General features: G+C 55.0%; 2 protein-coding genes across 2 annotated transcripts in view; both read right to left on the bottom strand.

The window, feature by feature from the left end:
• The window catches only part of MTMR4 (myotubularin related protein 4), a 56366-nt gene extending 42185 nt beyond the window's left edge, over positions 1–14181 (bottom strand). The window contains exon 1 of the mRNA XM_036395104.2: positions 14140–14181. The gene's annotated coding sequence lies outside the window, so the exon portion shown is untranslated. The remainder of the gene's footprint in view (positions 1–14139) is intronic.
• A 3533-nt stretch (positions 14182–17714) lies between these two features.
• On the bottom strand, positions 17715–21467 carry ABHD11 (abhydrolase domain containing 11). Its single transcript, XM_036394900.2, has 6 exons — positions 21387–21467; positions 20434–20569; positions 20163–20336; positions 19584–19754; positions 19306–19487; positions 17715–19024 (listed from the first exon to the last, which is right to left on the bottom strand). Exons 1-6 carry the CDS (start codon positions 21464–21466, stop codon positions 18886–18888), a joined length of 882 nt encoding a protein of 293 aa, XP_036250793.1. The 5' UTR covers position 21467; the 3' UTR covers positions 17715–18885.
• Between the last annotated feature and the right edge of the window lie 1030 nt (positions 21468–22497).

A 22497-nucleotide genomic window follows, 5' to 3' on the forward strand; every position in this document is an offset into this window, starting at 1 on the left:
GCTCTCTGCAGGACTGCAGGGTTCAGGGAAAGGTGCCGTAGCCAGGAATGCTCCTGACTGCACAGCACCATCCTACGGGAGAAAAGCCCTCAAAAACACACCCACATGTGGCCAGTGCTGGGCACTCATGCCCATTCCCAGGGCAAGCACACATAGCTGTACAGGAAGGATGCTGGAGGCTGGGCTCAGCCACAGAGGGACACGGGGAACACAGGGACAGATTATCCAGGCCTGTAAGTGACAGCCAGACAGCCAGGCACAGGCGAGAGGGACAGAATCTGCCTGAGCCAGCTGCAAAGGAGGGCAGGAGATGTGTGAGGATAAGGTTACACAGGGCAACAGGACAGAAACCAGAGCCCTGCTGGGACAGCAAATCCCCAAGGAAGAGCGGGAGGAGCAGCAGAGCAAAGGAGAGAACGGGCAGAGCGAGTTCAGGATTTCAGGAGCACAACTGTCATGGAGTCAAATCTCCCAAATGGTGAAGGTGGGGAGAATAACATGGAGATTTAGCCAAGCTCAGGGTTTTTGCAGCAGCAGTTCCAGGCTGAGGAGATGAGGGACTTCACTTTGACTGGGCTGCATCCAAGAGACTTATCATGGAAGTGGGGAAAAAAATAGGCATAGGAGGTGAGTAGGAGCAAAGGTGAGCTTTGCTTTTAACAGGGGAAAAGCTACACAGCATGGAGAAGGATTCAGAGGCAGCTGAGAAACTGAGCAAGGGGGGAAGAAGAAAAGTGCAACAGGGAGGAACAGATAGCACAGGGGCAGAGATCAGAGGACAAACCAGAGGAGAACTTGTGCCTGGTGCAGGGAAAAGAGCAGAGTGCCAGGAGGAATGCAGAGAGGCAGGAGGGAATGCTGACACCATATTTTATCCTTCCCCTCTAAAGAAATAAGGTCCTCTGCAGTAAAAAAGAAGGGGAAAGAAGGTTGGAGAAATCAGAGGGGTGCCTGGAGCAGCCACAGGCTTAATGCCCAATAAAAGCAAAGCTCTGGTTTAGTAAAACCCAGAGCAGCTCTGCCAGGAGCCCTGAGCCTGCACAACTGTAGGCAGGCCTGGACCCCAGAGCTGCCATGGACTCACCACTGCCAAAAGGGAGAATGAACAGGAGTAATTTTGGAAAAGGAAATACATGAGGTAGCTGAAGATCACAGAGCTTGGGAAGAACAATGCAGACTCTGGGGCAGAGTTGCTGGTAGGGAACAGGGGTCACTGAGCTGAGCAGGCACCACTGGAGCAGGAGCAGCACTGGGCTACAGGCAGTTTTGGGGTTTGTGCTGCTGAACAGTGTAGAACTGAGGACTGCTGAGGATGGAAGAACAGTGGAAGCTTTGGAAGGAAAGATGCAGGAATGCAGAAGAGGGTGTGGAAAGAGCTGGAGGGGGAAACAGGCAAACAAGACTAGATCTTGGAGGAGGAAAACACCACTAAAATTTAAAAAATGCTGAACTCGACAGGCTGGGCCGGGATACACCTGGAGCCAAGACCTGCCAGCCACCACTGTGTCAGGCTCAGGGGACAGCTTAGCCTGGGGACACTGCCAAAGCAGGGTAATGACAACTTGTTTTGCAGAAGAGTGAAGGAACCAGGGAGGGGGAGATCCTTATGGTGCATCCAAGCTCCAGGACCATGTTCCCAGCAGCATTTTGTCTGTCCCATCCTTTCCTCTGCCACATCTTGCTCTGCCAGGATTCAGGAGAGATGGATAGACACATGAGCCAGAAAACAGTTTATACCATGTGCAAGATGGAACAAAATTATCTTTAAGGTCCTTTTCAAACCTTGCATTATGTGAGTCTGTGAGATGGGGGTGCACAGGCAGATTCTGACAGACCCCAGCTGCAGGGTCCAGCAGTGTCACCCAGATGCCATCAAGATGTATGGGATAATGAGGGAAGAGAACAGAGCCCAGCACTTTGCCAGCAAACGAGCACTGCTATCCATCTCTGCAATGATTTTAAGCATAATTAATTTCAGCAGCCTGCCTGCCAGCTGACACTGCTCTTTGCATTAATGACAGTGAAATCGGAGTTTCAAGGGGAACGCAATGACGGTGAAGGAAGCAGAGCCAGGAGCAGGAGTTTCGAAGCTCATCTCCCCTCTCCTCCCGAGGCTGTGGCTCTGCCGGTGCCGCAGCCCCGGGGCTGGGGCAGCCGGTGGCACCAGGTGGCAGCAGCACACCGGGGATGGTCCCCTGCCAGCTCAGCGTCTGCCTCCTCCTTCGGGCTCGGAAGGAGCGGGGCCTGGCGGAGGCGCTGCCATCACCGCACTGATTCCTTCCCATCCCAGCCAGCCCGAGGCAGCCGCAGACAGGGACAGACCCCTCAGCCTTTTCCACGGGGGCACGTGGAAGAGCCACGGACCAAGAGAGCCCTGCTGCTCCCGTGCCATGCCCACCCTACAGGCCTTTCATCCCAAGCTGCAAGAGAAGGAATTAAAAGCCAAGGCTCCAAGCTGAACTTCATAACCAAGGGACTGACAGAGACAGGAAGCACAGCTTTGGCAAACATTTTCAAAGTTCCCTGTAACTCCAGCCTGTAGTTCTCCAGCTTTGTTTGCTTTTCTTTAAAAAAGCAGTTGGGACATTTCAAGTCACAATTAAGGCTTTATTCAAGTGCAAACAATTGCCTGGTCCCTACCCAGAGCAGTGCAGATGGACCCATCCCAGCTGCCATCCAGGCTCCTGCCTGCTCCCGGCGTCCTGCAGCTCGGAAGGGAGGGATGTGCAGGCCGGGGCTCCCCGTCATGCTGCCCTGGCCCCTCCCTCCACACCGTGCACTGACTTCAGCTCAGTCTCAGGAAGGAAGCAGCATCAGCTTCAAGGAAACGGTGCCTGCACTACCGAGGTCACATCCCAAGTCGCCAGGCCAGAGAAGTGCTGTCTAAACTGGTCTTTATGCAAACACTCAGTTCTCATTATGCACAAGGAGAAATCACCTTTAACTCCTATCAGCCTGGAGAGTCTCTGACAGCCACAGTTTTGTCTGAAAGGCAATCTTTGTGACTGCAGAAAAAACCTGAGATATGTGACCAAACACACCAAAGACATCCAAAGACATCTGAAATCCAAAGACAAAGTCCTGAAGTGTGCCACTTCCCCTCCCTACCCCACTACAGGTTTTCCCAGCCAAGCTCAGGGCTTTCGCAACCACCCATGTCTAATACCCTGGCATTCAACACGTGGGTACTTTAAAATAATTTCAACCAAACAGCAGCAACACAATGTCAGTCCTGTTATTATTACAAATGTAACTATTATTATTTTATACAAGTGCATAAAGCATACCCATGTGGTATTACTTTAGGAGTCCTAAGGTTTCTGAGGCATGTTACTGCAGCCAGAGGACAGGATGGATGGGGGGAACTAGGTAAAGGGCAGTCAGGACACCTCTGGCATCCAAAGTGGTGCCTGCCTGCAAGGATCTGGAATCTCCCCTGGGACAGTCAATAGAAACAGTGTCTGAAAGCTTTTACTCCAGGTGATCACAATAACACTGCTGGGATTCACAGCCCTGTGACAGACACTTCAGGTACGGCTGAGGCTCCTCAGCTCTGGAAGCTCATGTTGCTGGCTGGAGGCAGACCTCAGGCCAGAGCTCAAGTGCCACCATTCACCACAGGCAAAATTTCTAGGAAAGCCTGTGTTCTCCAAGGGTAGTTTTCTTCCATAGGAATAAAATGAAGCATCTTTTAGTAACCCACATAAACACATATGTGAAAAAGCTGTGACCGATACCATCAGCAGGTCTGAGAGGACAAGGAAGCATCAGTACTTATTCTCTTGACTCACCCAGACCAAGCCCAGTGTCCCCAGCAGCCTCCTCACAAGTGACAAGGAGAATCCTGTGCCAGGCCCTGCAGCACTGACCCTTGAAACATGGCTGGGAACACACAGCTCTGCTGAACACTCCTCCCCGCTCCTGGGGGAAAGCCAGTTCCTCTCCAAAACTTGCAATAATTGTGCCATCACAGGAAAAACCTCTAAAACAGAGCAATGAACATCTGCTCAGGGCTTTTTCTATCAAGCTACAGAAGACCACAAGAAGAGATGAAAACCCTTGAGTTATTAATAAGCTAAGAGCTCACTTTCAATTGCAAGTCCAACCTGAGCATGGTCAGAGCTGTTTGCTCCCATGGAAACCCTGAGTTTGCAGGCACTATCTCCTGATGGTTTGTTAGGTCTACAGCCTGAACATCCTCCTTCCCAAGGAACCCTCTCAGGGTTTTGTGTTGCCACAGCTGTTCTTCACAACCAGGCAATGAACTAGAACTTGGAAACTTGGCCTTCATGAAGCTTTTCTGGGGGTGGTATCCCTCCTAAAACCAAGCTAAACCTCACCTGGTGTTTAACAATTCCCCTTTCCCACCCCAAGCCCCCAAAGTTTAAGAAGGTTAAATCAGAGCCTTTGGTCTTTAATTTCCAAGTATCTGGAGCCTTCCAAAACTGGTTTGCACTTCAGCAATGGAAAATCCCATGGAGGTAGTGCCTTGCACACTGACCTGCTTTCATTAATAACCTCACCTCAAAGGATGTGGGCAGGTCAGCAAGTTCAGCTGAGCTTAAGTGCTCCCATCTCGTGCTCTCTCTAAGCACAAGCTTAACTGCTTCTAAAAACAGCACTGGCCATGCCTGCTGCTCCAAAGGCACTCATAGAAAGGGAAATCCCCAGCCAATTGATACAGGGGAAGAGAAGGCAATTTGATATATATAGCAAGTCCCCAGCTTATCTAGCAGCAAGAGCTGCTCAAACTCACACACACTGTCCCTTACCTGCTTCCAGCAGGACGAGGGATGAAGGTGGCCACATGCTGAGCTCAGTACTGAGAGGAGCCAGAAGATTTAGTCTCATCTGCTGCAACTCACCGAGGGAACAGAGCCTGGGATTTCTTCCCCTTCATAGTTGACTATAATAAAACTCATTAAGGATCAAATTCCTACCTCTGCAAGGTTTAGGACAAGACTGCAATGCATCAGACTTTATCTAACCCAAAGACAAATCTCAGGAAGCACTGGGATTTTTATCATCTTTGCCCAAACACAGTTCCGTTCCTCCTGACAGTGCATCACTGACATGCACTGATGGAACCCCACAGTCACCAACACCAGTGGCAGCTCTATCAGCGATTCCAGCTGAATCCAGGCTTTCCCCAGTGCTGTGTTTTGACTCCAGCCCATGCTGGCACACAGGCCAGCATCCTGGGCTCCAGCCCCACAGCTTCTGGAGAACAGGCAGAATGGAAAGCTGGAGTTGCAGCACTCAGTGAAACATCTCACCTCCCAGCTCCTATTGCTCCAGTATCAAGCCTTTGCTGTAAGGAGGAAGCAGGAGTGGCAGCACAGGGGCAGTGGGATCCTACCCGCTGGGCTGCTGCTCCCCAGGGAATTCCAAGGAGGAACTGGCTGCTAATTCCAGCTTTGGTTTTGAGTGCTTTGTCATTAGTAAAACATGCTGAAAATGTGACTTCCTCTCTCATGAGGCCTATTGAACCTTTTCACAGAAGTCTAAGGAACTTCCTCTTGTATTTCAATAAAAGACAAGCTCACAGGAAGAACAGTTCCTCTCATGATTCTGGGAATTCCTCTAGTAAAAACACATTGAAGAAGGAACGATGCAGTGGAACAAAGAGAAAGGAAGGTGGGGGATTCACTTGTCCATAAGTCTGTGGTTTATTATAAAACAAAATTATTAATCCACTTCACAGCACAGAACCACTTTTACTTCCTCTTTTGTCTCATTTAGCAATGGCAACAAAAGCTTTCTGCAGTTTCCTAATGAGCTAAATTTGCACAGAACCTCTGCATTCAAGAGTTTCACATTAAAAAATAATCTCAATTTGATCTCCTTGCTGAACAAAACAGGCTCTGTCTAGGATCATCTTAGCCAGATCCAAAGGTGCTTAGCTACCCACTCTGGTTTGGAAATGCAGACATGAGACAGCAGAGAGGGATCCATCTGCTCACTGGCATACTGGGAAGACTGGCACTCCCTGGAGAGTCCCGATAGATTAACTTTGCAATTCCAGAAAGGGGAAAGAGCGAAGAACAGGGTAAGGAAGATATAACCTCGTGGCAGCCCAAGGAAGTGCAAAGGACAGCAGGGAGTGATATGAGTCGCTCGCTGGCACACCCCAGCCCTGGCATCCACTTCCCATGGATCTGCATCCAGCCTGTGCTGGCTGCCTGCCGGTAACGTGGCATTCCCTCTGGCAGCTGCCTGCAATATGTCTCCAGGCTGCCCTATAACAAGCACAGTACCTTGGATGCTGGGAGCTACCGGCTCCCTGAGGAACACTCAGTGGTATGAGTCAGCCAAAGGCACCAGAAAAGGACATGACCAATTCTTCAGGCCAAAGCAGGCCCATTCATTCAGTTCTTCTAATCATGTCTTGTCTCAAAGTCCTGCAGAGGTTTCTCTGCAGCCCCTGCTCCTCCCTACATCCATCAAATCTCAGCCTGAGGCAGCTCTACTAATTACCCCTTCCTGCACCAAGACTCATTCCTCACCTTCAGCAAGCAGCAAAGCTCCTCTGCAACACAGTTCTTTGTGCTCCCAATCAGCTGTGGGAGACAAAGGATCTGCTCTTCCAGAGTGATAATTCCAAGTATCACCACATCACACAGAAACAGCCAGCATCCCTGTGGAAGGTTTATGGCAAAGATGAACTGTGCCCAGGTCACTGCTTCAAAAGACACTGCCCCAAACACCCCCTGTTGTTCTCACCGGGCACGGTGAACACCCACTCCAAGGATCCCAAGTGCCAGGAGGAGCAGAAGTGGAGCTGTCACAAAGCAAAGCTGTTGCAGCAACAGCTTTGCTGAAGGGACCACTGACACGGCCCTGAGGGATGGTGCAGCAAAGATGCAGGGAATACCTGGGACTCACCCTCGGGGATTTCTGCACCCTCCCTTCAGTGCCTGGGAGTCTCCCACAGCCCCTTCCCTCACCATAGCAGTTCTAAAGAAAAGATCCTCTATTCCTGTCATTATGTGCCCTTTAGGATGTACCAAAGGTTCAACATCCCCTAGAAAATAGGGACTTCACAGCACAAACAAGCAGTTCTCCTTGGAAATCAAGGGACTTTCTCTTCCCGCAGGCAGCTATATCCAAACAAGAATGCTCAGGGCACAGCAATAACAAACATTCAGAGGCCAATGCAATTTCACCCGAGTTAAGAGGCAGCCAGGCCCTGAGCAGGGCACCAGTGAGGGAGCTGGAGTGCAAAGAGGAAGGAAATGGTCATCCTGGGTATGATAAAACTCCCTCAACATAATAACAAAATAAAGGCACTGTACCCTGTGAGCTGTAGCATCAACCAAGGCTGGCACTGTCAGAGCTGGCATTAGTACCAAAATTCCCAATCAGCTGAGCTACGTTACAACTTCTTTGGGAAGAGCCACTGCTGACCTCAGCTCGTCCCTCCCCCTTCTGCAGAAGGGAAAGGGGCAACAGGCAGAGCCCCTGGCACTTAGTGGAAACCAGGTCTAGAGGAGATGTTTTCTTGCTACAAGCAAGACGAGAATCCTCATTGCCCAGACTCCCTCTCACTGTACCCACTTCCCCTGGCTGGGTTTGCACATACTTCCATGGCCTCAAGATATCACCTGTTTGTCAGAGAAGTATGTAGACACAAGGAACCTTCTCTTCTTAGAGAAGTTACCTCTTGTGAAGGGGTGGATATGAAAAGCACAAGCCAGGACTTCCTGACAACAAAATATTAAGCACTGGCACTTTCCAGGAGCAGGTGATGAAGAGCCCAGTGCAGGTGAGACAGATACTTGCAGAGGACTGAGAAGAACCAGGCACATTGTTTAGGAGCACAAAGGATCCAAACACACAGAAGGAAAAGCTGATACCCCAGAAAGAAGAGGCAGAGTTAATCCCTCTGCAGGGCTCCCAGCCATTCCACGGTCCATTGGGATTGGAGGGAAATGGCTGCCCTGGATCACACAGCAGACACTCATCATGCCAGAAGTCAGCAGCAGTTCCCCAAGTCACAAGGGCCACAGCTTTTAAAAAATAAAGCAGCACTGAACTATAGCATCAAATGAAACAAATCCCACATAGAGAGGACATAAGTCTCGGGCTGTAAGAAACCCTGAAGCAGCACTGGAGAGGGAATGTATGGCTGAAAAGGGTCCAGACCTACCCAAGGGCACAGGAAAGTTGACAAGAGGACACAAACCATGAACTGTACTTCAGCACAGCCAGAGGGAAGTTTAATATCCCAGGTCACTGGGAATGTACCACAGACACAGCATCCTCAGTAGTACATAAAGCAGCTTGAAAAACAAGTCTCTAGTGTTTCCAGAGGAGCTCACCAACTCCCACTTCGCTGTGTTTCTTCCCACTAAACCTCCAAATACTTCACAGCTGTTCTTGCCCCATCCCAACACACACACTGTCCTGGCACATACAGGCTGCTCCATCCCACATCCAACTTCAGTGTCTCTGGGCCCCGTGACTGAAGAGACTCATTTCTACTGCCCCAAGCCTGAACTCCAGGGCAGCACAGGCTTTTTGGCCTGTGTCCAGATGCCGTGGGCTTGCTCCAAAGTTTTCAGCAAGAACAGAACATTTTAGCCTTTGGGAAGTTCAGTCTGCCATTTGAGAAGGAAGGCAGAAGTGCCTCTGGCATGGGTGCAGCTGCAGGCCTGACCTGGGGGAGGCAGGAAGGGGGTGCTGTCTGGCTGGAAAGCAGAAGTGAATATAAGCCCAAACGATGCTGACTGGGGTGAGAAGCAACAACTTCAGGGCTCCTCACATCCTCCTAAAGCTCCTCCTGAGCACCCCAGGTCACGAGGCACCTGCAGGGTGATGAAGCTGCCAGGTGGTGCTGGCAGCCAAGCTGAGCTGCAGGAGGCACAGGCATGACCCAGGCTCCAGGCTGGCAGCCAGCCATGCTCTCCCAGGGTACCCTCAGTGAGACATTCTCCAAACTGGGTGTAGGTGCCCATAAATGAGATACTAAACAGGACAACGGCTGCTCTCGTTCCCATTAGAATAGTGAAACAGATCCCACCTGGTTCACACTGGTGTCCCTGAGTGCTATGTGCCAGTCATGCTCCTGCTATAAGGAGACTTCTGCTGAGTCCTTTGAAAGATTAAAAAAAAAAAAATATTGCAAATCCAGGCAGCACAGTTGAAACAACAGAGACAATTGAATAGATTCATGCTGGATTGCCACAAGGCACTCATCCACTCGGGGGAAGCTATCTACTTCAACAAGTTTCTAGAATAAAACAAACCAACAAAACCCTCTGAAGTTTCCAGAAGCAACAATGCAAACAGCAACCCTCGCTCGCTCGGAGCGATCCCCAGCTTCAGCAGGGACCATCAGGGAAAGGCTGGCAGAGCCTAAGCAATTGAACTAACTGTAGAATAGAAATGCTTTGAAGGTCTTACCATAAAGCTGTCACTCACAGGCAGTGCCATGTCCAAGCACGTTCTGAGAACAATTCCACATTTTCATTTTGCAGTGAAGAACTGGTCAAATTTGAAAAGGAACAAGGACTCCACTTCCCAGCCAGTGCTGTTCTGACAGCATGAAATGGCAGAAAGCTGAGCTCCAGAGAATACCCCAGTGCAATTCTGGGCTTAAGTTCAGCTACAAGACTTTGCCCCCGAGCAGATAAGTTGTGAGCCATGTCTACCTCTGTCCCTGCTGCAGGCACAGGCTCCTCTGAAGCGGGGAGGAGCTGACAGTGGTCAGCAGCCTCAGCAAGAGTCACCAGATTTGGCTCTTGCTCCATCTCAGACAGAGGTACCCAATATGTCGCCTGTACTTTGTTATCAGAACATTCCCACCTATCTTATTTCTAGCAAACCCCATTCCCAAGGCTTAGGAAAACCATAATCCTAACTGCCATCCTTCCTGTCAATGCTGGGCCTATCTCTGCAGTAGGATCAGACCCACACCCCTGCAAGAGCGCAGTATTTCTGTCCCCCAGGAAAATAAATGTTGGCAAAAGCAGAACTCTGTCCTGCGTGGCCAGGCCAGCCGACCATCCTGGGTGTGCAGTGCCTGAGATCAGCTGTATCTCACAGCTGCTGAGCAAACACTCCACCTAGAAGTGAAGCAATAGGATCCACGAGGGAAGGGAGATCAGGAATGCTCTCCATCAGAGACTAAAGGGAATAAAGCGCCTAAAAAGCTCCCAACATAAAAGGAAACCTCTGAGGCCAGAAACTTGATACATGTTGAAACAGAATATACTGACACATAACTCTCTTGGGATAGGCCCTGGGGCAGGCTTCTCCCTCTTGAAGAAGAAATTTGAGGGCATCTCCCAACTGAGAAAGAGCAATACAAAGTAATAAGTAACAACAAAGGCCTTACTGCTGTTAAAAGCGGGAACTGTCAGATTAGTTCTGCTGGTGCTCTGTCCCACTAAAGTCACCTCTGTCTGGAAAGGCCCAGGCTGCTCCCAGACCCACCACACACAGATCACTGCACAAGGACATTGCAAAACACACCCCATGAAAACCATCCCCACCCCACTGCGAAGAGGCTCCTCCAGCTCCGAGGCAAACCAGGTATGTCAGAGCGACCAGAGGCTGTACATCAAACCTCAGCATGTGTGTCAGAATCTCTCAGAAGCCCAGGACTGACTAACCTAGAGAGAAAGAAAAGAAAGTTGGAAGGAAATAGGTAAGGGGGAATGTGTGCAACGCAAAGAGGACTCCAAGAGCTCAGGCTTTGGTACAAGGGTTGCCCAGTACCAGCACAGGCCTCTGGCAGGAACACAGGCTCATTTCAAACAGGATTCAGCCACTGAACATGTCTCAGATTCATTTCAGCTCACATTCCCAGAAAAGAGCTGGTTTCCCGGAGCTGTGCCAGCACATCCAGCAGCACAGTGCACTGCTGCTGCCGGAGCCTCCCAGTCAATCCCCCCTCTGAGGCTCTGGCTGCAAAGCCAAAACACCTTGCACCAGGGCAGTTTCCTTCCAGGCAGAAATTCACCATCTCAAGGGAAAGCATCCCCCTTTCCTTGGATTTGGCTCTGGGCTGCAAGGTGCGGATGCAGTTGTACTCATTGCTTTGGACAGAACAGGGACCAAATCACGCTGGAAAGTAGGCCTCAGCAGGCATTTGCTATTTATAAGCTAATCATCTGATCTCTCAGGAGGGAAATCCTACCCTTTGGGGCTGTTGGGAGTGTGTGGAACTGCGGGAATGTCAGGGAGGAACAGGAGGGAAGTGATTACACCGGCCCAGAGCGTGCTCCAAGTGACCAGACAAAATTCCTCCCTGCTCCATCACAGCCCCAGCACCCTCCTGAAGAACAGGCAGTGATTATGAGCAGGGATTAAACTGTTACACTAATTTGCTAAGAGCAAAGTAATTTTTTAAATAGCTCTCATCTCCATTCATCATTATCTAAAAAGGGCCCTGATCTAGTTCTGCAAAGAGCGACAAGTCTCACAGTAAGAGACTACTAGAAATCCAAAAACACATGGGGAAACTGGCTGGCTGGAGCTGCCTTGGAAGGGGAAAGGTATGAGCTTTCATAACTCTTTGATAATTATTAATTCCTTGTGGGAGCATGTCCTGGAAAGTTGAGTATGATGTGCAAGTATGCAACACTGATTTCTTTCCTCCTGTTCACATTTCTCTCTCATAAAAATAACCTGGGTTAGATGACACTGCTGGATTTTCCTGTGAAACAATGCTCAGTCATTTCCAACACCACTGCACACACTCAGCGCAACCACCCACACCCCAAAACAATCTCAGTTCTCTCTACCCTCCTTTTTCCTCACCTACCAAAGTATTACGAGAACAACCCTCTCCCTCCACCGACAGCAGCCTCTGAAACAAACTAGAGACAGCAAAGAGGGATGGAAATAGCCCTGTCTCAAACAGCACAGACTAAAAGAACATCTCTTGGAGGAGAAGGCCCAATTCCTAGAGCAATCCTCACCAACAGGGCAGACTAGAGTCACCCAGGCCTGGCACCTGCCTCCAGGTGAGCAGAGCTCAGCGAGACACAGCCACCAGGCTGAGGAAAGGCTGCTCACATCATCCCTGTGCTCCCCAGTACTGGCACAAGGGAGACCTTGAGAAGCCCCATGTAAACAAAAAACAAAAGCAGGCCAGTGCATATTTGGCAGATTGAGATCACAACAAAAAGCCGGCACAGCGGCATTCTCCAAAGTCTCTGTGGCAAGATCTGCCCCTAACGCTTCCCTTGATTTTGGGTTTTGGGTTTCGTTTTTTTCCTTTTAGCTTGTTACAACCAAATCTGATGGGTAAATGACACTATTGTTGAGACAGATGGGCTGGACCCTGCCACAAAACCCACAGCAGTGACACCTCTGAGGAAATGTCCCAGTCAAGGCTCTCTCAAAAAATTAAATAGCTGTCACAACCAGACAAACAGATTCCTGAGAATGTAGCAAAGAAAAGGGGAACTCAGACGTTCCTAGAAATTTATAAGTGAAACATTTAAATTTATTTCCCAGTTTACTTAGATGTCCATCTTCCAGCAAACTCCCTTAAAGACACCACAGCCACCTCGCAGACCCCAGACTCCTGGGACTGTGAGCCCAGCTGCTTTTATTAAAAAAAAGAAAAACATGGAGCCTCCATGTAAAAGCTGGCAGCCAATACAAAGTCATCATGACTTAGGGAAGTTAGTTCTCATGCTTGCATCTCTATCACCTAAAGATATACATTTTGGATTCCATGTACACATACCCTGACCAGCCAGACTGAATTCCCAGTCTCCAGCCTCTGTTCTCCACAAGCAGATGCAGACTGGCCAGATCTTCTCTCAAGTTCTTGCTGGAGAATGCAGATGGAGCTCTCTCAGCATCACATAGCAGCTTTTTTCACCTTTATTCCCACCTCATATATGTCCAAACTCTGCCCAGCTTTCCATCAGCTTTGAACTACACACAAACACCAAACCTGAGCACAGCAGCTTTTGCACCAGCTTTTTTGTGGGAGCTGAGTTAACACTCCCTCTCCTCCTCCTCAGTGAGGTACCAAAGACCACCTCCAGCCTAGCTCCCTGTGTTCAACACATTCATGAACCCAGGCAAAAATTCCTGTTTCCCAGGACAGATCCCACTTCCCCTCCCTTGTTTCTCTGCTCCCATTTCAGACTCTTCCTGAAGAGTCTACTTCTTTGCTTTCTCTGGTAAAACATATGTGGTCTCCCCGAAGTCCAGTGTCAAACTTACCAGGCCAAAGTGTCAGATTCTCATTTCCCCTTTTTTACTCAGCACTCTGAGTTGCTCATGCAGTTTCTCAGCTTTTACCTGTCAGCTTCCTTCAAGTCATTGCCAAAATCACCATCAGGATCTTTATGGGACAGTTAACACAACATGCTCAATAATGTTCTAGGACCCCCATTTTAACATTAATTATTTTGAGTTCATTCCACTTCAGTTAATTCAGCAGAAAACCCCAAAGGCATCACATCAGCTGCTTTGGTGCTTTAGGGAAAGCAAAGTATACAATACGGTTAGCTGAGGAGGTTCTAAATAAATGTCAAACCTGCATCACCATCTCCACACCAAACTTCAGCCAGCCACAGTTCCAAACCAGCACGGAACCAGCTCCTACCCAACACGGAGGGGAGGCACCTGCTCCAAACACAGCCGTGTGTGGCCTCCAGGGGGGCACCGAGCAAGCCCCACCGCATACGAAAAAGAACCAGCTCCGTGCCGCTACTCCGGATCTCTGCACAAGAATCTCCCACCCGCCAGGCACTTCCAGGCGGGATCTGCACGGCCCCAGGGCGGGTGGACAGGAGAGGCGGGCGAGCCGCCCTCAGCCTCGGCCCGGGGAAGGGCTCAGGCCCCGCAGCAGGGCCGGAGCGGGCAGGGCCGGCCCCAGCGGGAGCTCCGCACCCCGTTCCTTGGTCTGACTGTGACCCCGCCTCCGCCCGCCGGCGACACCACGGAACCTCCGGTGCAGCCCGGCCCGCAGGGCCGCCGCCGCCACCTCAGCGCTGCTGCCACCGGGCGGTGCCGCCCCTCACGGACAGGCCCCGGGGAGGCCGCGCTCACCGGGCGGCGGGGAGAAGGAGCGGAGCCGCGGCGGGCGGCTGCCCGAGGAGCGGCGCTGGGCGCCAGGGCGGCGGGAGAGGAGCGGGGGCGGAGAGTCCCGGGCAGCCCCGGCCTCACCTGTCCCGGCGGGTCCCGCCCGGCTCCGGCCGCGCCGCTCCCGCCTCTGCCGCGTGCAGCTCCCGCCCGGCCCCCCCCGCCGGCCCGCGCGCCCCGACCAATCAGCGCCAGGCACCGCCGGCGCCACCAACCAATCAGCAGAAAGAACGCGTCCCCGCCCAGCGCCACTGGCCGCCAGGCCGCGCCTACCCACCCTCCCGCCAGGCCTATCCCGTGACACGAGAGGGGGCGGTGCCCGCCGCCCGACGACCAATGAGAAATCACAGCGCGTCCCGCCGCAGCCAATCGGCGGCCGCATGGCGCGGCTCCTCAGACAGGGCAGGCGGCGGGAATGGGGGTGGCTGGGCCGTCCCGTCACGTGATCGCCCGCTGTCAGGGTCCCCCTCAGCCCCCGAGGGCTCCCGGAGCCTGACGGAGCCCTCAGTTCCTCGGTGCCAGGCAGCGCCCAGGGAACAGCCCCGGGGCATCGGTGCCGCGCGGCCGCCTCCGGTGCCTCGGCCGGTACAGGGTGGCGCGGGGTCGCTGCCTCCGGGCCAGGCCTCGCGTTCTACGGAAGCCCCCTGAATGGTCAAGAGATCGTGAGGCCGCCCTGCTCAGCCTCGGGCAGCTGCTGCTTCTCTCGGCCTAGATGTGCCTCCCCCGGGGCTGGATGGCCTCTGCCCCTCGCCTCGTCCCTGCGTTTCCCGATCCGTGCCGTTACTTGTGCCGTTCACATCCCCAGCCTGCCTGCGGCCAGCCCCACTCATGTAGTCAGGGGGCAATCTCAGGCTTCCTCACAGCCTGGATTTTACCTTCCAGGATCCTGCGGGCTGCATCACAGAGTAGTTGAAACTGGAAGGGCCCTGGGGAGATCACCCAGTCCAACCCCGCTGCCGAGGCAGAGTCACCCAGAGCAGGTGACAGGAATGCGTCTGGGTGCGTTTGGAATGTCTCCAGAGAGGGAGACCCCACGGCCTCTCTGGGCAGCTGTTCCAGTGCTCCCAGCTGCCAGCACCAGGTGCTGCTGCCGGAGGTGGTGTCTCTCTGCAGCCTCTGGAAAGGATGAGCTGAGCCCAGCCCCAGACGGGTCTGGAGGGTTTGGGGATGTGGACAAAGGGGTGTTGGTCCTCGACAGAGGACAACCATCCCTGTCTGGTGCCAGCTGTGAGTGGAGCTATCCCGGGCCTGCCTCTGGGCGGTGCAGAGGCACCTCTACCTCCTTGTCCCACAGATGTTGAATCTTTGCAAATGCATTGCTTTGGACAATTTCCCTGGGAAAAATGTGTGGGAAAATAGGGAGGTGAGTGATGGCAGGAAAAGCCTCTGGGCTGGAAAATGAAGGAGGGAGCAGCACCCTGGGGTGGCAATAGAGCAGGGGGAGCAGGTAGAGAGGTGATAGGAAAAAGGCAGCACCTGGAGGGAGCTAGGTGGTGGGGCAGCTGGAGCTATGGTGTGGGGCCATCCTGAAGAGGAGCTGCTCCAGAATGTGCAGAAAGAGTTTGTGGAGCATGTAAGAAACCCACTGATCTCTGGGATGCTGGACAATCTGCTGACTCAAGGGGTTCTGAGCCTCAGTCAGGTGGAAGAGGTTCAGGATCAATGCAAGATACACGTGGATAAGGCTTGGCTCTTCAAACACTGTGCTTCAGAAAGGGCACCAAGGCCAGCCAGATCTTCAGGGACAGCCTCAGGATGGTGGAGCAGCTGGGTCTGAGCTGACTCAGGTGAGAGATGAAGGGCTGTGGTCGGCTCCTGGCCGGAGCCTCCAGTGGGATGCTGGAACAGCCCTGGGGAGTATCTGAGGCTCAAAGGCAAGGGGCACAGTTGGGTATCACTGCCCTGAGACCCCCTTGCCACCCTGTGATGACGGAGCTCTTGGGCGTGGCTGCCCCCTCTGGGCCTGAACAGGAGCCCCCAAGGGGCCCTGCCCTGCATCACCCCTCTTGCTGCAGATGCTTCCCAGTGTAACTGAGGGGCTTTCTGCTTGCAGGGCCCTCTGCTGTGCCACTGGCCTTTCCTAACACTGAGGTGCCCCCTTAGCCCCCGTTGGCATCCAGGGCCAGCACTGGATCCAGCAGTACTCCCTGAGTGAGTTCTGCGACATCAGGGACAGAAGGAGCCCACATGCTGTGGGCAGAGTAGATAAGAGGAGGGCTGGAGCATAGCCCAGCCCCCCTGATGGAGCAGGCAGGAGATCTGGGTCTGCCGACCAAGGAGCAGGGCAGGAGATCACAGAATAAATTAGATTGGAAAAGACCTTTGAGGTCATTGATTCCAGCCTTTCCTGCAGGGAACCCCACTACCGGGGTGCGCGGCTGGTCAGGACGCCCGCACATCCCTCCAGCAGCACCAGGGCCAGAGCTTTGTGACCGCCCTCCCTGGCGCCTCCCTGGAGGCGGGGCTCCCGCCCCCGCCCCTCCCCGGCTCTGCCTGCGCTCCTTCTTCTGCCAATTTTACCTCCCCCGCGAACCACTGCGGTGGAAATTGGCTTCTCCTGCTGGGTCTCAGATGGCTCCAGGCCATCATGGCTGCTGGGAGAACAGGAAAGCAGAGGCTTGAAGAAAGCATTCACATCACTTGTGTCTTCCCTAGGATGCCCTGTCCTTTTTCCGTGCTGTTGGCCAGATGGGCCAAATAGAATGATCTTGGAGAAGGTGTCCCTGTGTCCCGGTCTGGCACCCAGCATTAATCACTGTTGCAGTGAGGGATGACAGTGAAGTCATACTGGACATCTTCTGTCACCCCAGATCCCATGTCCCGCATGTCATCAACAGGCTCTATTTCTACCCAATGCCTGATAGAGCAGTTTTGAAGCCATGCCTGCAACAGCCACGTAGAGATCTTCCTAAAGGTGGCGTTTGTGGTTCACTGCAGTTGTGCCAAGGATCAGACATCCTGCTTGGAGCAGAGCTCCGGCCAGGACAGGTCTTTTCTTGGCAGGCTCCTTGGGAGCAGGCTGTCAAAAAGGGCTCTGGTTTTGCCTGGGGAGTCAGCTGGATCTCTGGAGGCATCAGCAGCCTGACACTTGGCAGGCACAGAGCCCAGTGAGTTTGTGCAGCCCATGGCATCCCTCGTGCCACCAGACAGATGTCTGGACATGCCCCTGGGACATCTCTTGAATCTCCTGTACCCTTCCCATGCAGGAACAGAGCTGCTCTCATTTCTCCCTGCTGTCTCTCTCACCCCAGGTCCAACAATGCTTCCCTGTGCTCTCTCAGCAGATGCCATCACAAGGATGGACTACAATGTAGCTCTACCTCTAGAAAGCTCTACCTCTCCTCAGGCCACTGATCTCCTGCCATGGTGAGACTCTTCACCTTGCACCTTGTAGCTGCCTTTTGTCTGTGCCCCAAACCTGGTACCTGGCCAGCAGGAAGGAGTGGGGAGAAATCCCCCACAGATCCTGGGCTCCAGAGCTTGTGGCTTAGTCCAAAGGTCTTGTGTGCTGATAGCTGAGGCCAGACCCCACCCCCAGCTGGCTGGTGGTACCCAAGGAACTCATTTCAGTAGCTTGTGACTCTGGAGCTTATTGGTCTGATATTCTTCACAGGAAAAAAGTAATACACAGAGAGCAAAAGTGTTTGAATTGAGGTTGATAGAGTAGAAAACTCAAGGCCAATGCAGCCCAGCTCCAGAGAGGAGAGGAGAGGGAGAGGGACAAGAACAGCTCTGCAGAAACACAGCAAATCTCCAAAGCAGTCCCTGGTGTCTGCTCTGCTAGGCAACTACAGCCAGACCTGGAATAAAGCATCCTCAGTTTTCTGCCCTCCCTCCCTTTTGGGGCCTCCAAACAACCCCAAATTAAGCAGACTCATCCCAGGGAGCAGCAGACACCTGGCTCTGGAGCAGCAAAAGCAGAGATGGTTAGTGTGTCTCTCTACTATCCGCACACACAGTGTGTCCCCAGTTGTTACAGAGATGATTTGTCACCCCCATGGTCACTTCTGCCCTGTCCCTGGCTTTACCAGTTGTCCAATAAAGGGATTTTTGCAGCAGACACCCTTCTCCTCTGCCTCCAGCCTGTGGTGAGTGGGTGTTATGCTGCCTCGGGGGATGCACAGCAGGTGGGAGGGGAGAAATTGTTGGGAGCACAGGGATGAAGCCACACCTGCCTTTGGGACAGCCTGGGCAAACATGCTTCTTGCTCAGGAGGCAGATTCCCTCACTCCCCAATCCTTACACTCCCCCAGGCAGAGAGCAAAATTGCAATTTCCACTGGAAACCAAGAAAGATCCTCAAACCTGTGTCTCACATGCACTGCTCCCACAGCTTGTCACATTAGGGCCCAGTCTAGCTGTCAACTCCCACCAGCTTCCCTGCTGCCAACTGAGAACCCCCTCCTCTGCCCCCCACACATGCCCTGCCCACCATGGTCACATCCAACCCCTGTTCTGCCTTGGCATGGATTCAGCTTTATTGCACATTCTGGAAAGTCACAGCCAGATCCATGGAAGGGTCTGGCAGCAGGAAAACAAGAGGGCTCTCCTGCCCCCTCCGTGTGCCTGGCACCCCTGTGCAGGCAGGACAGTGTCCTGAGCCAGTGGTACCCCATCTCCCTGAGAGGTGGCAGGAGATCTCACAGGATGTAGGTGCCTCTCTGCTCTGGCTGCAGGAGAATCAGGATGGGAGAAGGTCTTGCAGGCAGGATCAGACTGCAGTGAGGGCAGCCAGTCCCAGCTGAGCCCATCCTCAGAGCCCGAGTCCTGCATCACTGTCCAGAGCTCCTCAGGACCCACATGGTCCTTGCACAAACCCTGGTCCCCAGTGCTACAGCTGTGGCAGGAAATTGAGGACAGCAGTGATGAATTCTTCAAATTTATCCTGATGGACTATGTGGCCTGCACCTTTAATGTACTGGATCTCTGCCTTGGGGAAGAGACGTTGGATCTCTGGGTAGTCTCTGGAGCTGCAGGACAAGGGAACATGCCATGATAAGAGGTCCCTCCTGGTGTCTTCCCTCACCCTCCCCAAGCAGAGGATGATCCCAGATATGACTCCTTTCCTGCTGGGAAAGCCCAGGGGGGCCCCAGGTTCCCCCTCGCTCCAGTGTGTCGGTGTCACTGGCTGCTGGAGGAACAGCCCTTGCTCAGGACATTCCTCATCTCAGGGGCTCCTCCCACTCTTGGCAGCTGCAAAGAGCACAAAAGGTCAAACCACAGACCTGGAACCGCTTCTATCCAGTCTCACCTGATATAGGGCGAGTCGGACCCTCCCAAGAAGAGTGCAGGACCAGGATATGGCTTTTGGAACACAGGGAAGTTCATGATATCTGCCAGGTGCCGGGAAATAGCCTCCAGGTTCACCCGCCACACATAGCAGCCCTTCACCTCCACCAGGTTGGTGAGGAGGAACTGTCTCAGCTGTGGGAGCTGCCATGGAAGGGGATCATGCACTCTTCAGTAAGAGCAACAAAACAGGATGTCCTGGCACCCTCCATCCTCCCCATCTCTCACGGGATTTCCTACCTTGACCACGGGCTGCAGCTGGTCATCTGCCAGCTGGCGTGCTGCTGAGCGGGACAGCCCCGCTGGGACCTTCACGTCCTTCATGGCCGAGATGTAGGCAGAGAATTCGGACACGGGGGCGGTTGAGCCAGGACCAATGTCTACGGAGATGAGGCGCTCCACCAGGTCTGGCTGGAGACACAAGCAGGGTAGATCAGATGCCAGGATCTTCCAAGATCTCCCCAGTGAGAGTGGGCACAGGGCTCCACTCCCAGTCAGATTCCCTGGAGGCTCTTTGCTCCCTCCTGTCTCAGTAGAGACCTCCATGTGCCCTTCCCAGAGTCGTCCTCAGCACAGATCTCCAAGCTCCCTCACAATCAGTGCTGGAGGGACAGGGCAGAGCATGGGCTGGTGGACATAGATTTGCTCCTGCTCCTGCAGCCTGGCTTACACCACCCACCCCGATATAGACAAGTCCCTGTGGAGCTGGGGGCAAAGCTGGCCCCGGTGAACAGTCTCAGAAGGTTCTATCCCCTTCCTACAGCCCCCCCTGGAACTTCCTGAGCCTGTGACCCCACTCCCAGCCCCGTGCCTGCTGACCCGCTGCAAGGCCAGAGTCATGGCTGTCTTGCCCCCCATGCTGTGTCCCACGAGGATGCACTTGGTGATGCCCAGGCGGCTCAGGAGGTGCTGCACGTCCAGGCTCATCGCTTCATACGTCATCACGGGGCTGTGGGGGCTGCTGCCGTGGTTCCGGGCGTCCACTGTCAGCACCTGCCTGGGCAGGAGCAGCGTGTCACCCCAGGCACTGCCCAACATGACTCCAGATCTCTCCCTGATGCTGCGCCTCCCGCCACGTCCTGGGTCTCACCTTGCCGCTACCACGGCGCGCCAGTGTCTTGGCGACCGTCTGGAAGTTGCTGTGGCTACCAAAGAGCCCGTGGAGCAGGACGAGGGGTGGCCGATCCCTGCGACCTTCCACTTCCACGTGGGTCAGGGGCACTGCACTGCAGGGAGACAGGAATGGGGTAAGGCCAGAGGTGCAGGGGGGAAGTGAGCTTTGCCCTTCTGCCCAGCCCTGATGAGGCACATTTGGAGTGTTGTGTCGAGCCCTGGGCTCCTCAGGAAATGGGAGACATGGAGCTCCTGGAGTGGGGCCAGCTCAGGCTGTGAGGATGAGGAGGGCCTGGAGCATCTCTGTGCCCAAGAAAGGCTGAGGGAGCTGGGGCTGCTCAGCCTGGAGAGGAGCCCCAGCTGAGAGGGGCCCTCAGCCCTGGGTGTCCCTGTGTGCAGGGAGGGGCAGAGCAGGGCCCGGGCTCGGCTCCAGGCCCAGCAGTGGCACCAGAGCCACGGGCAGGGCCTGAGCCCAGAGCTGCCCCTGCCCAGGAGGCACAACTTCTGCCCTGGGCAGTGCCCAGCCCTGAGCAGGCTGCCCAGGGAGGGGCTGGAGTCTCCCTCAGCGGGGATCCTGCAGAGCCCTGTGCACACAATGCTGTGCCCTGTGCTCTGGGATGGCCCTGTCTGAGCAGGGAGGTGCCACCAGGGACCCTCTGGGCCCTCTTCCAGCCTGGCCCACTGGGACTCTGAGAGCGCGGCCAGGGCTGGGCCAAGGGCAGGCAGGGAGGGAGGCGTGACCACAGGGGGCGTGGCCAAACTCGTCCACCAGCCGTGTAGGGCACCTCGATGCAAGGGGCGTGGCTTGAGGGAGGCGCGGCCAGCTCCCGTGTGGCGGCCACGCCCCTGCTCGCGGGATCCCCCCTGGGGACCCTTCCCGGGACCGCTCCCGCCGCCCCCGTCCCGCCCCGCGCGCAGCCGGGCCCTTACGTGGCCACGGAGCGGGCGGCAGCAGCGACGGGCGGCGGGAGGGGCGGCGGGGCGGGGGCGCCGAGCAGCCGGCGGAGCATCATGGCGGCGGCGGCGGTGGCGCGCGGGCCGTGACGCGACGTGCTCGAGTCGCCCCGCCCCGCTGGCGGCGGGCGCCCCCCCGCGGCAGGACGGCGGCAGCGCGCGCACGGGGAGGGTCACGGCGGGGCCGTCCCGGAGCGGGCAGCGGGCAGGGGTGTTGGGGCTCGGGGAAAGTGAGCCGGGCGGGGCGGCTCCCTGCGGGCGGCGGGGGTTCCGCACGTCCCTTCCGCCCGCTGTCGCCCGTAGGCACAGCGGGACCGGCCGGCTCGGCCCCGCACTCACCACCCCCGGCCTCGTTTTCCCCAGGACCGGCCCCGCGCTCCTGCGGCGGCTCCTGCCCCTTTGTCCCTGGCCGCTGGAGCGTGGCGGCGGGCTGGAGGGAGCGGCCGAGCAGGGCGGCCTCGCCCCAGCGCGGCTCCCGGGCGAGGGAAGCGCCTCGCGGCCCCCCCGGCGGCCCTAGACTTTGGACTGCGGGCAGGGAGTGTCCCTGCGGCATCCAGCGGCTCCTCCGCTGCTTCCCGCCCCGACCGTTCCCGGAGAGCTGCCCCTGGAATGCAGGGGGACAACGGGTCTCCACCCTGAGCAGGGACGCCCGGCGCACTGCGGCTGAGCCCTCTGCCCACAGCCCGGTGCCACTCGGGTGCCGCCGTAGCGGGGTGTGTAGGGGGTGCCTTGGGGGGCTGGACCGCCGTGTTCCCCCTCCCCGTGCCCACCTCGATCGTGCCGCACATCTCAAGGACACTCGGGTACCAAAACAGGACACGTTTATTGACAAATGTAACCGGTACAGACCACGCGTAACAGGGACAGACGGTGCCGGGCCAGCAGCGATGGGGGGACACAGCAGGGGGCCCCGTCCCCATCCCGTCCTCATCCCGCCCCATCGGCATGGCAGGACCTCGCCGAGTGCCGCTTCTCCCGCCGACCCGAAACTGCCTCGTGTTTAACCGAAACTGTCTCTATTTACACAGCCCGGCCCTGACCCCGCGGCCGTCCCCGTCCCCTCCTTCGCGCCCCCCCCCGCGCCGGC

The sequence above is a fragment of the Molothrus ater genome, chromosome 21 (assembly GCF_012460135.2).
Source record: "Molothrus ater isolate BHLD 08-10-18 breed brown headed cowbird chromosome 21, BPBGC_Mater_1.1, whole genome shotgun sequence".
In the NCBI taxonomy this organism is placed as follows: domain Eukaryota; kingdom Metazoa; phylum Chordata; class Aves; order Passeriformes; family Icteridae; genus Molothrus; species Molothrus ater.